The 14,639-nt window shown below is 42.7% G+C and overlaps 1 protein-coding gene across 4 annotated transcripts in view; it reads left to right on the top strand.

The window, feature by feature from the left end:
* actn4 (actinin, alpha 4) overlaps positions 1-14,639 on the top strand; it is a 73,929-nt gene that overhangs the window by 44,906 nt on the left and 14,384 nt on the right. For 2 of the 4 annotated variants that reach the window (XM_034701010.1, XM_034701008.1), the window contains exons 2-8: positions 2,002-2,116; positions 2,787-2,906; positions 7,403-7,489; positions 8,343-8,430; positions 10,277-10,355; positions 10,482-10,563; positions 14,605-14,639. The exon at positions 14,605-14,639 is cut by the window's right edge and continues 51 nt beyond it. In XM_034701010.1, the coding sequence (XP_034556901.1) occupies positions 2,002-2,116; positions 2,787-2,906; positions 7,403-7,489; positions 8,343-8,430; positions 10,277-10,355; positions 10,482-10,563; positions 14,605-14,639 (606 nt within the window). Of the gene's footprint in view, positions 1-2,001; positions 2,117-2,786; positions 2,907-7,402; positions 7,490-8,342; positions 8,431-10,276; positions 10,356-10,481; positions 10,564-12,819; positions 12,906-14,604 lie in introns of all 4 variants that reach the window. The other 2 variants (XM_034701007.1, XM_034701009.1) reach the window with 1 other exon arrangement.

Genomic DNA, 14,639 nt, shown 5'->3' on the forward strand with positions numbered 1-14,639 from the left:
GTCCCGGTCCAGTCTCAGAGAGGGACTCCTCTTTATATGTGTATAACGTGTGTGTGTGTGTGTGTGTTTGCGGCTGGTATGGGACGGTCTGGGGGAGGGTCACAGAGCCAGAGTGGGCTGAGGAGAGAGCACGGGGGCTGAAGGGTGCTATTATCCACGGGGCTCAATGGGTGCTTTGTGCCGGTGGTCACAGTGGGCCGGTGGGGAGAGGGGCAGGGCAGCGAGCAGCACCCTGTCATAATGTTGTTCAACACAGAGCAGGAGAGGGGGCACACAGGAGCGCCGGGAGCTAATGCTGATGACTTTTTATTATTGTCTCAAATATGTCTGAGTCTCATTTCTGTCAGACAGAGAGAGAGAGAGAGAGAGAGAGAGAGAGAGAGAGAGAGAGAGAGAGAGAGGGAGACAAAGAGAGAATGAGAGAGAGAGGGAGGTTTCTGAGCTGCTGTGAGTGTCAGATTACACGCTGAATGTGGTGTTTGAGGGCCTGAATACATGAGACCAACAGTTTATAATCACTGCAAGTTACACATGATGTCATTATCAGTTCATAAGGTTTTGAACATGTGATTTTTAGTCTGTAAAAAGTCAGAAAACGGTTCAATTTTCTGTTTTTACATCCAGAAGTCAAAGAATCTGAGTGTCCACCCTCTTCACTCGATAAGATATCATGCATTGTACACTTCCTACACCCCGTACTGGGTAATGAAATCAAAGAAGGCCAGTAAAGTCTGCACCAGAGAGCGCCATGAAGCCACAAATGGATTACACGAAGGTTCTGACCACCCTCAGGACTCGCACACTTCCTGGAAACACGCCCACAAAGTTCACCAGTAAAAATCTGGGCAATTAAATTCAACTAAAGATCTTCAAAGAGCAAAGAAAGAGGGGAGAGGGGGAAGAGGAATCTTCTCATGAAAGACTGAACGTTTAAACATAAACCTTTATGACTACAACAAGCAGAAGTCTCCTCTCCTTACTCTCTTCTCTTCCTTCCTTGTCCCTCCATCTCCTCCTCTCTTCTCTCTAAAGATCCTCATGTTGTTGCTGCTTTGAAAACTAAAAGACTCGAGCAGTGATTCACTTGATGAACGTTGTGACATTTAAAAACTGCCACCGTTCCATGCCGTCGTGAAGCGCCGGGGCAGACTTTGAACGTGTATTTTTGGTCTCTTGGCATTTTTACGCTCTTCCCCCCTAAATTATGCCAGCAGCCAGAAAAGAAGCCTTGAAGTGTTTTGACACGTTGATTGATGATGTGCCATGGCAGAGATTTTCTGCAGCGTGGCGTGACAAAGCTCCTCCACAGTCCCGTGCCTACCTCAGTGCCACGAGCTCCTTCACAATAAAATGATTGGAAACACATTTGTGAAGAATGCCGGCTCACCAGACGCTCTACAGCGTGGACTGCAGGCGGCTCTTGATGTGTGGGATCTGGGCGGCTGGGGCTCGTCTGTGATTTGGTTTTCCATCAAGGAGATTTAGTTTCAGTTATCTCAGATGTTTGTCTGTTCTTTAAATTCTCAGGGTCAGTGAAGAGTTTCTGATTCATGGAGCTCTGCAAACTTCAGACTTTGAATCTTTGTTTATCTGTTATGGTGGCTGAGTTTGAAGATGAGGCTGGATGTATTTACTGTGTAACCACGATGTGTTGAAGCTCAATGATAGTAAGAGAGAGAAACTAAAGGACTGAGAGTTGGAGGAGCTTGTGTGGACTCTGTTTGCTAAAGTGAGTGTTGATTTAATCACTGTTTTACAGCTCGTGGTGTGTTATTGTGTGTTGTTCAAAATGTTCCCAGAGATCATAAAAGTTCTCCTTCCTCATTGTGTTATAAGATCTGACTCCGCCCCTTTTCTTCTGCTACTTCCTGTCTTATCAAAGCAACTCTCTGACCTCCCTTCCCGTCTATTCAATTTCACATTCTCTATTCAAAGAGGTTTATTGTGCTGAAAAAGCTGCACAAACACTGAATACTCACCGTCCACCTCGCTCTCTTTCAGACCTTCACCGCCTGGTGTAACTCCCACCTGAGGAAAGCCGGCACGCAGATCGAAAACATCGAGGAGGACTTCAGAGATGGACTCAAACTCATGCTGCTGCTGGAGGTCATCTCAGGTACTCATCATCTTCATCCTCATCTTCATTATCAGCATCATTAATGTCATCATGTGTGCAGCCTAAACGCTCCGGAGTCACGAGCAAACTCAGTGAGAGTTTGTAATTAAAGTTAAGTGGCAGTTATGATATCAGATTAATGTTCTTAAGTTTCACACAGAAGCCACGAGGAAGCCGTCCAACACACACTGACACACACACTCATATGTTCCCGAGCTGCGGCCCGGGTTTCAAAGCCGTCCCCCGAGCTGTCGATCAGAGTGAAAAATGTTTTCAGATGTTAGAGATGCACAGCGACCACGCCCTGCAAGGACAGTTTCCAACCTCAGTCACATCTCAGGCGCTCTTCAAACCAGCAGGAACTCCCTGCTGCAGATCTGCAGACCTCCTCTCCAGGTTTTCCTGTTTAATTGCAGGTTTCAGCAGAGATATGATTCTTATTGGCAGAGCAGATAATTATCAGGACTGATGTCACCCCGTTATGAACTTTTGACTTCATGCAGATTCTCTTTTGAGCTCACATCAGCTTCTCCTGCGACACCCCTGACACCTCTGCTGTAACGTTAGCATCCTGACTCAGTGTCATTCTGCTGAGCCGGTGGAAACACTGCTCACTCACTCACTTTGTGTTTGTTCCCGTGTGTGTGTGTGTGTGTGTGTGTGTCTGCAGGAGAACGGTTACCCAAGCCTGAGCGAGGCAAGATGAGGGTGCACAAGATCAACAATGTCAATAAAGCTCTGGACTTCATCGCCAGCAAGGGAGTCAAACTGGTCTCTATCGGAGCTGAGGGTAAGTCTGCACACGCCTGACATGAACCCCCAAACAGGTCCACATTACACGAAGGATCCCTGCTCAGTGTGCTCAGATCAAATGAGGGAAATTAAAGCACCCCAACACATCTCTTCAGCCCCTTCACTGTGGAAATCACTGATCTTAATATTTCTAGGGGTGGTTTTTGATCCATAAAGGACCTGAGGACATGGATGGACAAATAAAAAAGACCCTGAGACTCTCTTCATCTCCTGCATGATCGTATCACTGAAGTTCAGGGGCAGTTTTGGAACCAGCAGCTAAACTCCACCTCTAAGTTTTAGCTAATCTTTTTTTTTAAAGTTATATTTTTGGGCATTTTCGCCTTTAATGGACAGGACAGCTGAAGAGAGACAGGAAATGTGGGGAGTAGAGAGTCGGGGAAGACATGCAGCAAATGGCCGAGGCTGGGATCCAATCTGTGACCTCTGCAGCGAGGACTATAGCCTCTGTACATGGGGCGCACGCTTAGACTGCTAGGCCAACGGTGCCCCAAGTTTCAGCTAATCTTATTGAAAAAAGACACAACATGTCAACGCTACATGGTGTGTAGATATCTTACACTTCCACAGGAGGTTAGGGTCTTCTAAATATCAGAGTTAAAGCACCATCGTCTAATAATCCACTCATGTCTTTGGAGCACAAAGCAGACCAATCAGAAATCTTCAAACAGAGAGAACGCAGACATTTGTGCTTTAATTGATAAACCTTTAAGGAGTTAATGTCTTATAACTTCCATCCATGATCAGCTGAAGCTTCTCTTTCTGGATTAGATCTTCAGTTATTGCCGTTCAAACTCAAAGAGCTCAGGATTAGAGTCTGTACTAATGCTCCTGATTCACTCTGCTCATAAATTCAAGCAGATTAAACGTCAGTGAGACGCCTCTCTCTCGCTTTCTGCTCTCCTGAAAATGAAGGACAGAGGTCCAGGGCCGTGCAACCAAATCACACTGACAAACAGCCGTGTGTGTGCGTGTGTGTGCATGTGTGCGTGCGTGTCAGGGTCAGCTGGAGCAGAATGACCTTCCTCCCACTCCAGACAAACATCATCATTCCTGCAACATGACACTCAAACTGAAGACAATCGAAACACAAAGTTGCCAAAATAGTGCAATCCTTCTCTCTTTCTCCCTCTCTCTCTCTCTCACACACACACACACGCACACACACACACACACACACACACACAGCTTCTGGCCTTCTATGAAAGCGGCCCACTGAAGGTCATCCTCTGGAAACTGGCAGAGAGAAAAATGTCGACAGAAAATGGAAGAGAGAAAAATTTGGGTCTGGCTGTAGGCACGATATGATCTGAGTTTTTCAAGTCAGAATTTTCCTGTCCATAAAAATAGTGATTTATTTTATTCTGACATTAACCTGAAACATGTGCTCTGAACCTTTAAACCAGTACTTTAATCAGCTGACCTTATTTCTCCTTCTGGCGAGAATCAAACGTTTCCATTGAAATCACATCGAACTGCTTTAGATTTATCAGCAAGTGAAAGTGAGACTGGAGAGACTTCTGCAGAAGAGATGGATATCAAACAAGAGATGAAGAATGAGAGTTATGTGGTGCAGATTCACAGCTGACACACGACCCTGAGGGTTTGATTGATCAACTTGCAGACTGAGCAGGAGAGAGGATGATATTTGAAGCATGAGAGGAATGTAACCTGCACGACATGCCTCCCTGTCCTCTCCGTGTTTGTCTTGTGTTCATTAACCTGAAAAGTATCTGAGGATTGTGATGAGCAGCCTGAGAGAGTGATGACTGGAACGCTCAGGTTTGATACTCAGGGACTGAGCTGATGCAGGATGTAGTCTGTCTTGAATCAGGGCATAAAAAGAGTTTATAAACTGCATTAATGTGCTACTAGAAGAGAACATTTCTCTATTACAGTGCTAATACATCATTATGTGTTCTCTGGATGAAACTATTATCCTGCAGAAACCAACAGACTGCCTCTTCTGTCCACTGCTCCAACATTGGAACCTATTTTGTGAAAGAAATCAGTGTGTAAGTTTCACACTTTGAGGAGAAAGCAGGAGATTTGGCAGCTGTGAGACTCCAAGTGCAGTTGCGTGTGGGCGTGTTGGCATTATTAGAAGAAACAGCAGATGTAAGGTTGTAAAAACAGAAGCGATGAAGAGGTTTGCAGTCCAGAGTGAATCTAGAAGAATCCAGAGAAGTAAGAGGAATAGATGTTTATGTATGTAACCGTGCTCAGCTGCACGTCGCTGCAGCTGGCTGCTTCAGTAAACTCCTCCACTCTGCACCGGGTGGGATGATGAGCGGGGAGGCTTGTTTGTTCCTGTTCACAGATTAAACTGCAGCATGAAGAGACAGAGCGAGAGCTGGTCAGTGGTACGGTTGGCTTGTTACAGAAGCTCATGCAGTATGATACTAATGGTAGTGTGTGAGGTGAGGCAGGTTTTTAACATTACAGCCCACACCTGTGGAAGATCTGAGGGCTGCACAGAGCATCAATATTCTTAAAAGCAAACTCAAGACCAACCTTTTTAGTCTCTCTTTAAACTGAGTTTTATTATTAGAACAGTTTTATTTCACCTTACTTTATTTATTTATTTATTTAGTTATATATCTAGTTCTTTCTTACTCTCTCTCTTTCTTTCTTTCTTTCTTTCTTTCTTTCCTTTTTCTTCTTTTCCTTATCCTTTCTTTCTTTCCTTCTCTTTCGTTTCTTCTTTCTCTCATCTTTCTTTCTTTCTTTCATTCCTTGTATTCCTTCTTTCCTTCCTTCTTCCTTCCTTCCTTCCTTCTTCCTTCCTTCCTTCTTCCTTCCTTTCTTATTTCATTGCTTCTTCCTTCCTTCCTTCCTTCCTCTCTTCTTCCCTTCCTCCCTTCCTGCCTTCCTATCTTCCTTCCTTCCTTCCTTGTCCTTCCTTCCTATTCCTACCTTCTCTACCTGTCTTCTTACCTTCCTTCCTTCCTTCTTCCTTCCTTCCTTCCTTCCTTCCTGCATTCCGTCCTTCCTTCCTTCCTTCCTTCCTTCCATGTCCTTCTCTGTCACTTCCTTCCTTCCTTCCTTCCTTCCTTCCTTCCTTCCTTCACCTAATTCCTTTCCTTCCTTCCTTCCTTCCTTCCTTCCTTCTGTCCTTCCTTCCTTCCTTCCTACCTTCCTACCTTTCTTTCTACCTTCCTTCCTTCCTTACTTCCTTCCTTCCTTCCGTCCTTCCTTCCTTCTTCCTTCCTACCTTCCTACCTTCCTACCTTTCTTTCTACCTTCCTTCCTCCCTTCCTTCCTTCCTTCCTTCCTTCCTTCCTTCCTTCCTTCCTTCCTTCCTTCCTTCCTTCCTTCCTTCCTTCCTTCCTTCCTTCCTTCCTTCCTTCCTTCCTTCCTTCCTTCCTTCCTTCCTTCTTATCTAGTTCAATTTTTTTAATGCTTTAAATTCTAGTATTTTATTATCTTATTGATTAATTTACTTACATATTTGTTTGTTTATTTATTATCTAGTTCAAAGTTTAGTCACTTTTTATTTTATTTATTTATTTTAAGTATAGCATCTTATTTTCTTTTAATCATGTTTTATTATCTTATTAATTTATTTTATTTTGGTGAGTTTAATTTCCTGTGTTGAGTTTTAACATCTTATTTCACCTCCAGTGTTTCCTCATTAAGATATCATGAGAGTGTCTCCTCATTTCCTTCAGGAACTTCCATTTTATTTTTCACTTTCAATATATTTATTCTTAAATTAAGATTTCACAATAAACACACAAAAAAAACCCCACAAAGAAAATAAACCCATAATGCTCCCAGAGAAAACATCAAAATAAAGCAAAACAGGACAAAAAATTAAATAAAGGACACATTTTTTTAACAGTGTTAGTACATGCAGCAATCACAACCTGAAACATGTACTGTATACATTTAAAATTTGAATGTGATACAATTGATACCCCTATACTTATTACTGTTACCCATTCTTATTTCAAATAAGTTGCTATTAGTGACCAGTCTGCTATTTTATTTTTCATTAATTAATTATTTATTTTGGGATTAGGGTGGTGGGGTCTTTTTTTAAATATATATATCTTTCTATTTTTTAAATTGATTCTATTTTAAGTTGTTTTTATGTACAGCACTTTGTGTTACAATGTCATAGGATGAAAAGCACTTTATAAATAAGGTCTGATTGATAATGGACTTCAGGTGATATTAGCAGAGCTGCAGAGCTGCAGAGCTGCAGAGCTGCTAGTAACCTGCCCAAGTCTTATCTGAACAGTCGAGTCCATCAGGTGTGAATACAGACATTAACACACAGAACTCATGCACAGTGCTGCTCTCTGCAGCTCACATCAGGCATGTCTCTCATACACTCACTGCTGAGTTTATATAACACAGCTGAGAGAGGGCGCCTTTGAGTCATGAATACAGATGAATACATGAATCTCACATAGTTGCATGTATAAAGCATATAGCATGTAAACTGTGACATGTATGTGTTCGCAGAAATCGTGGATGGAAACGCTAAGATGACCCTGGGAATGATCTGGACCATCATCCTCCGCTTCGCCATCCAGGACATCTCTGTAGAAGGTACGGCTTGTTACCACATGTTTAGTGGAACGCTGCCTTGCTTAAGAGCACTTCAGCAACTCCAGATTAACTACATGCAGGAGCACACAGATAAAGAGAGTGATGATGGAGCTGTGGGATGTAGAGTGGCGGTGAAAAGACCTGTAAAAACAACACAGACGAGATGTGAGGGGATAAAGCCAAGATGAAACATGTCTGTCCAACAGGAAGGAGAAGAGAGAGAGTACTGAAAGTGTAAAGTGCTAGTGCAAAGAAAACCAGGAGGAGGAGCAGTAGCAGTAAAAACAGGAGAAGTATTAAAAGAGGAGAGGTGCACAGATGCATACCAAGGATATGCTTCACCAAAACTCCAAAATCCAAATACTGTCACCTTATCCTGGTTCAGTTTCATCAGTTTAAAGTCAAACTACTCGTGTAGCGTCTAGTTTTTATCATGTTTACGTATATCTGCATGTATGTAGCTTTCCAAATGTTGGCTGCAGAGTGATGACGTCTGAGTCAGAGCCGTGATGACTCTCAGGCTGCTAATTAAAACAGTCTGTGTTGAGTTAACTCTGGTGGGTGTGGGCCTTTTAGAAGGATTATTGAGTCAGAGTTTTTACTCTCCCTGTTAGGGACTGATAGGAATCTGATGTTTGTTCAGGCTCACACAGTCAACAAAAACATCCTCTTACTGTCAGAGGTCTGAGGCGGGTTATATTTAGAGAGTCTGCAGATCACCCTGTCCGTGCACTTTGAAAAACTCAATGTAAAGAAACTTTCCTTCACTGTGTTCTCTCCTTTCACTCACTCTGCTCCTCTTCTCCTCCTCTCCTCCTCTCCTTCTTCTCTTCCTGTCTTTCCCTCGCTGCAGAGACTTCTGCGAAGGAGGGTCTTCTTTTGTGGTGCCAGAGGAAGACCGCTCCCTACAAGAATGTCAATGTGCAGAACTTCCACATTAGGTAACACACTCTCTCACACACACACACACACACAAGCAAAAAAACACACAAACACAGGCTTTGAGACTGAGCCAATCACAGTGATTTAGGAGTTATGGCTGGAGTTGTTATGTTTGGATGAGAGCTGTTGGAGTAAATCTTAAGTTTGCTTTACATTTTAAAGATCTCAAAGAATTCTGGATATTTATTATAAAAACACTGAGTAAAGATCTTCTCTTCAGCTCTGATACAAGACAGACCCGTCATGATATCAGGAACACACGACAAACCTACATTAAAACATGTCTGTATCATGATTCATCGAACACACACATGCAGGATCAGTCGTCACAGAGCAGAGGGACTACTCTGATTATATGTGCATGAATATGTATCTATAAAGGTGCAAGCTCACTGATTAACACTGAATGAAAGCTGGGTGCCATCCAGGAATATTAAACATTCCTGAAATAACCTGCAGTCATTGTGTAGAGAGGTCGCCCCCTGCTGGAGGAACAGAGACATTTAAGTGCAGAATCAGAAGCAGCTTACACAGCTGTTTAAAGGTTCTTATGATGTTGATTGAGCTTTAAATATTAGAAGAAGGATAAAATAAATAATGAGAAGGATTTAAAGCTGGTTGAATGTGCTGAAATGCTCAAACTTTGTATGTTTTACTCAAAGGTGTCTTTATTTAAAGCACATTTCAAACAAATACGTAGTTTCAAACACAGAAGAACAAAAACATTCAACCTTTTAAAGCACAGAGTGTGAGGAACCAGAATAAAACAAACTCAGCTTTAATGAAAATGATGGTTAAGTGAAGTGAAGTCAAATTTATTTATAAAGCACATTTAAAAACACAGCAGAAGCTTTTAAAAAAGAATTACATCAATAAATACAATGAAATAAAGAAACACAATGTGAGACCAAACCAAACAATCATTTAAAAAGAGACAAACAAACAACAAGGAAAGCACAGCATTGGGAATTTAAACATATTCAGGACTAGAGGACTCAAATGCTTTTAATAAAACTGAGTTTTGAAGCGAGTCTTGAAAGAGTCAACAGAGGGGACGGCCCTGATTGAGGAGGGGAGTTCCAAAGAGGCGGGGCCTTTACACTAAAAGCACGGTCGCCCTTCAGTTTAGGAGACCCACGTTAGAAGACCTCAGAGGCCTTGAGGTTTTGTAAGGGCTCAGGAGGTCAGTTATATAGGGTGGGGCTAGACCATTCAGGGCTTTAAAAACAAAAAGCAAAACCTTAAAATCAAGTCTGAAGTGGATTGGAAGCCAGTCGAGGGAAGCCAAGATGGGGCTGATGTGATCCCTCCTCCTGGAGCCAGTCAGAAGCCTGGCTGCAGTGTTTTGGACCAACTGTAGGCGGGACAAGGCCGACTGACTGATTCCAGAATACAGAGAGTTACAATAATCAAGGAGGGACGAAATGAAAGCATGGATGACTATTTCAAGGTTGTTAAGAGTGCAACAAAAGAAAGAAACATGCATCAGATAGTTAATAAGTCTTTTCTGTAACTTTAAAGTGGTTGCATTTTCAGATAAGGTCCTGAGCTCTGACCTAGATTAGAGTAAGTTCAGCTCAATAACAACACAGCAGAAAACCTTGAGTCACATTTTAATTTCTGCTACAAGCTCCAGATGAAACTCCAGATGCATTCTCAGCAGAAGTCTCCTTCTGTTGCTCTCTGAACCCAGCTGCTGCTGCCTCAAAGATCAGGACAGACTTTCTGAACAGAAGCTGGAGACGATTAAAAGCAGACACGCGTATAAATCACAGCTGAACTCTGTGATCTCCCGTTATTACCCCCGCCCAGTTAACGCTGAACTCTTGTGTTTCTCTCCAACAGCTGGAAGGACGGCCTCGCCTTCAACGCTCTGATCCACAGACACAGACCTGATCTCATCGACTACGACAGCCTCAGAAAGGTGCACACGCCCACACTCTCTCAGCCCAGATCCAAATCTGATGAAGTCAATGAAACCAAACAAATAAAACAGGGTCAACTTAAAGTCATTCATACCTAACCCCTGACTCTGTGATTGGCTGTTTAGGACGACCCTGTGACCAATCTGAACAATGCCTTTGAGGTGGCTGAGAAGCACCTGGACATCCCCAAGATGTTGGATGCAGAAGGTACGTTTGAAATGTGCAAAGTTGAAAGATGATGTGCTTTATGTGTTATTATACTCATCATTATTATTATTACTATCATTGTTACATTGTGCTGTTGTCCCTGTTTGTATAACTGGCTGTGTTTGCATGCACACAACACGGTGACTGTGGATAATAAGTGGACAGCAGTCAGTTTGAGGTTTGAGTTTCTGCACAGATGGATGCCCTGCACATCCAAATATCTTTGATATTTTAATAATATACTCCATATCTCTGAGTATCTTCTGTAAAAGGCTGAAGATGTGATCTAAATCAGACAGAACTGAATCCAATTTGATGCAACACTTATAACTTGCACTGATTTGTAAAAGTAATGACTCAGACAAGCCAAACCAGATGAATCTGACCCATGCTCTGCTTCAGTAAAGACACCAGACTTCAGTGAGGTTAATCCTGACTGGTCAGAGAGCGAGGTGATGCTCAGATTCAGTCACTGTGTTGATGTGCATGTTCATGTCGTCACTTTGCTCCTGTTGTTGTTTTATGAGACGTTACAGCAGAAGAGAGGTTGTCACCTTCAGGATCAACTGAGCCTCCTCTCCCCCCTCCTCCTCATTGTTCTTCCTCGTCTGTCTCCTCTGATGCTTTGGATTGTAAAGCAGATAAACACAGATCAGCCGTGACATTATGACCTCTGACTGGTGGAGTGAATATCACTGATTAATGAGGGATATGTGAGACAGCAGGTTGATGGTTAGAAGCAGGAAAATGGTCGAGTATGAGGATGTAAGCGTCTCTGACAGGGGGCCAGGACTGGGTCAGAACATCTCCAGACCTGCAGTGTTTCAAAGGGGGGAAAACACTTGAACCAGCTTCATGGTCACAGGCATTATGGGGCAGGGAAGTCTGGCCCGTGTGGTCCGATCCAAAGTCCTGAAAAAGTTGCAGCTGATTCTGATAGAGAGGAGTCAGAACACAGCACAGTCTGAGGCAGGGGGACATGATGTCCCGGCTGATGGGTGTATATGTCTGAATGTGTGTTTGTATGTTCTTATAGGGGTTGGACCAATCTGAACACTGAGGCCTTTATTTAGAGATATCATCACATGCAAAACAAAGAAGAAGCTAATAGTGAAGCTGCACTTTTGCACAGTAGAACAAGAGAACAGTCTGTGTGATAAAAATATGATAGAAATATACTAGTGTCATTTTTGCATCAGTTTTATAATCTCTCTGAAATAATACAGAATAAATACATGATCATTTATAAAAATAATGATAACTTTATTTATATAGCACCTTAAAAACAGATGTTTACAAAGTGCTTTGACAAACAAAGCATGGTTCAAATAACAAACAAACCTTTTGACAGACAGAGAGGAGGAATTTTCAACAATGCAAAGCAGAATACAACGTGAGGTTAGACAGACTAAATTAAACAGGAGGAAGTGGTGGGACAATAGACCAATAAATCATTGTTTTGAAGTTTTCCAAGGATAAATAAACAAAATAAATAAATGAAATGAATAAATAAAAAAGGATAATTAAATAAAAGCATTTAAAGGACAATAAAAGGGAGGGGGACATCACATTGGGAAAGTTAGAAAAAGTCAAAAGGATAAATTAGGAACATTAAAATAATAAATGAATTTTTTTTTAAATAATAAATAATCAAATAGAGTGTAAAAGAATGAATTAGTTGGATAAAAGCTAAACATTTATAATACAATAGAAGTAAAAACAGTTAGAAGGATGAAGTCACATAAAAGCAAGTCTGTAAAAATGGGTTTTAACAAGAGATTTAAAAGATGTCACTGACTCTGCAAACCTTATCTCCTCGGGGAGGTCGATCCAAAGTCGAGGGGCTCTGACGGAGAAAGCTTGATCCCCTTTGCATTTGAGTCTCGACTTTGGAACGACCAAATAAGCCCCACCTGAAGAATTCTGACTTTTATCTTAGAACAATAATAATAAAAAAATATATTGGACCTTATTTTATTTGTTTCCAGTGGCCCTGATCCTCTCCCGTCTTGGTCCGACCCTGGTCTCTGTCAGTCATCTTGTTTTGTTGTGTTTGCCTGTTAATCCAGTGAACATCGTCCTGTCTGTCTGTTAGAGGCTGCAGCATCTTGTTATGTGTGTGTGTGTGTGTCTGTGTGTGTTTGCTTGATACCTGAATGTGAATCCACACACACGTGTGTGCCCTGTTTAATCTCATGTCCACTGTCCTGCCTGTTTATGTGACTGTCCTCATAACCACGCTCTCCCCCCTTGTAGACATTGTGGGCACTGCTCGTCCAGATGAGAAAGCCATTATGACTTATGTGTCCAGTTTCTACCATGCCTTCTCTGGAGCACAGAAGGTACCCCCCCAAAACCCCCCAAACCCCTGACCCCCTGTGACCTTTAACCCTCTGTTACTAACAAGGTGCTGCTCTCTGTCCAGCATGGCTGCTCTCTCTTTACAGCGCTGCTTAGCCCTCGAGCGGAGCACTGGATGTACCGGGACACAAACACACACACACATGCAAAAATCAACTGGGGGTAGCGTCGCTGGTGAAAGCAGTAAATTCTCTGTTTGAAGACTGCAGATGATGAGGAAGTTTGTAATGCTGTCATAACATCTGCAGCCAGACAAACCTTCTCTGTAGCTGGATGTTTGCACTGCGAGCAGAAGAGTGCAAAGGTTGATTTATTTCCAAACTATAAATATCAGCTGATTAGACGTCGTCCCTGATTTGTAGGCGTTGCATTAAATGCATCAGTCTGTATCTGGTTCTGTTAGCTGAACCTCATTATGTCCCCTCCTCCCCCTCCTCGTATGTTTCCTCCCCCTCTCCTCTCCTCTCCTCTCCCTGAAGGCCTCTGACAGGAAGCCCGTTGACACGTCTCTTGTTTTGCTCCTCTTCCTCCAATTAATTTTCTGGCCGGTTCAGAACTTGTTTGTGAGGCTCGGCGCTCTCAGGAGACTCGTACACAGAACTGTGCACTGGTGTGTGTGTAAAACTTTTTCCATGTGCAGCTTGTTCTCCTTCCACTCAGTGAATTATTTACTGCAGCTGAGAGTTGTATACACAGCAAACTTTGGACTCTTAAAAACAAACTCTCAGCCTCAGGATTTACTGCTTTAACCAGCGCTTCACTTGATTTATCAACAACACACAAATAACACCGAGTCAGATTCAACCAAACATTTATCCAAGAGTTTATTCATCATCGTCTGCCGTTTGTTTCCAGTTTGTTCACTCGGTTATTTGAGAGTTATTATTTTCACACTGTTGAGAGTTGAGGCCTATCTTGGACTTTAAATCACCTCTATGGTTTCTAAACCTTCAAGAGATGCTTCAAGTTCTCAGGGCACACTCTGATCTTCAACATCCCAAAGACTAGCAGTGATATAAAAAACAGGCATGCAGCAAACTCTCACATTAGAGAAACTGGAGACACTCTTTTATTTTGAATGATTATCCACCTTTAATGAGAGTTAGGAATCAAAATCTTCATTTTACTGCTAATGAAAGCTTTTATTTTGGTGACGCTTCCTGCTGCCGTCTCTTAATCCTTCCAAAGTGTCTTGCAGACTTGTAATTTAAGATCTGAGCACAGTGGTGTTAATTTCTGATAGCATCATTCTCAGCTGCTAAATGAACCGTCTTTCCTAAAAGAGGAAACCTGCGTCAGAGCTTGAATAAACAGCTCGGTGTAAGATCTTCGTTCAGCAGCTCACGTGTGTGTTTGTGTCCCTACATTGAGCTCTGTGGCTCCAGTGTCCCTCAACTTCTCCTGAAAGACACCTTTCCTCCTCTCCCTCTCCTCGCCCCCCTGACATGTGCTCAGGTTGGGGTGATCGGGAGGATCTTGAAGCTGTGGACCAACAGCAGGAGCCTGGATCTCTTCTCGCTCTCCCTCCCTGCAGGGAGAGAGGAACATTTAGCTTTGGGTTGCTTTCGCTTCACACCGCCTCTCTCTCTCTCTCTCTTTTTACCCCCTGTATCTACCTCTCTCTCTCTCTCTCTCTCCCTCTCTCTCTCTCTGTGCTTCTGGGTGCTGGGTGATGTGTAGACATCGTGGGTACGCTGAGGCCGGATGAGAAGGCC

Source organism: Notolabrus celidotus, chromosome 14 (genome assembly GCF_009762535.1).
Source record: "Notolabrus celidotus isolate fNotCel1 chromosome 14, fNotCel1.pri, whole genome shotgun sequence".
Lineage (NCBI taxonomy): Eukaryota > Metazoa > Chordata > Actinopteri > Labriformes > Labridae > Notolabrus > Notolabrus celidotus.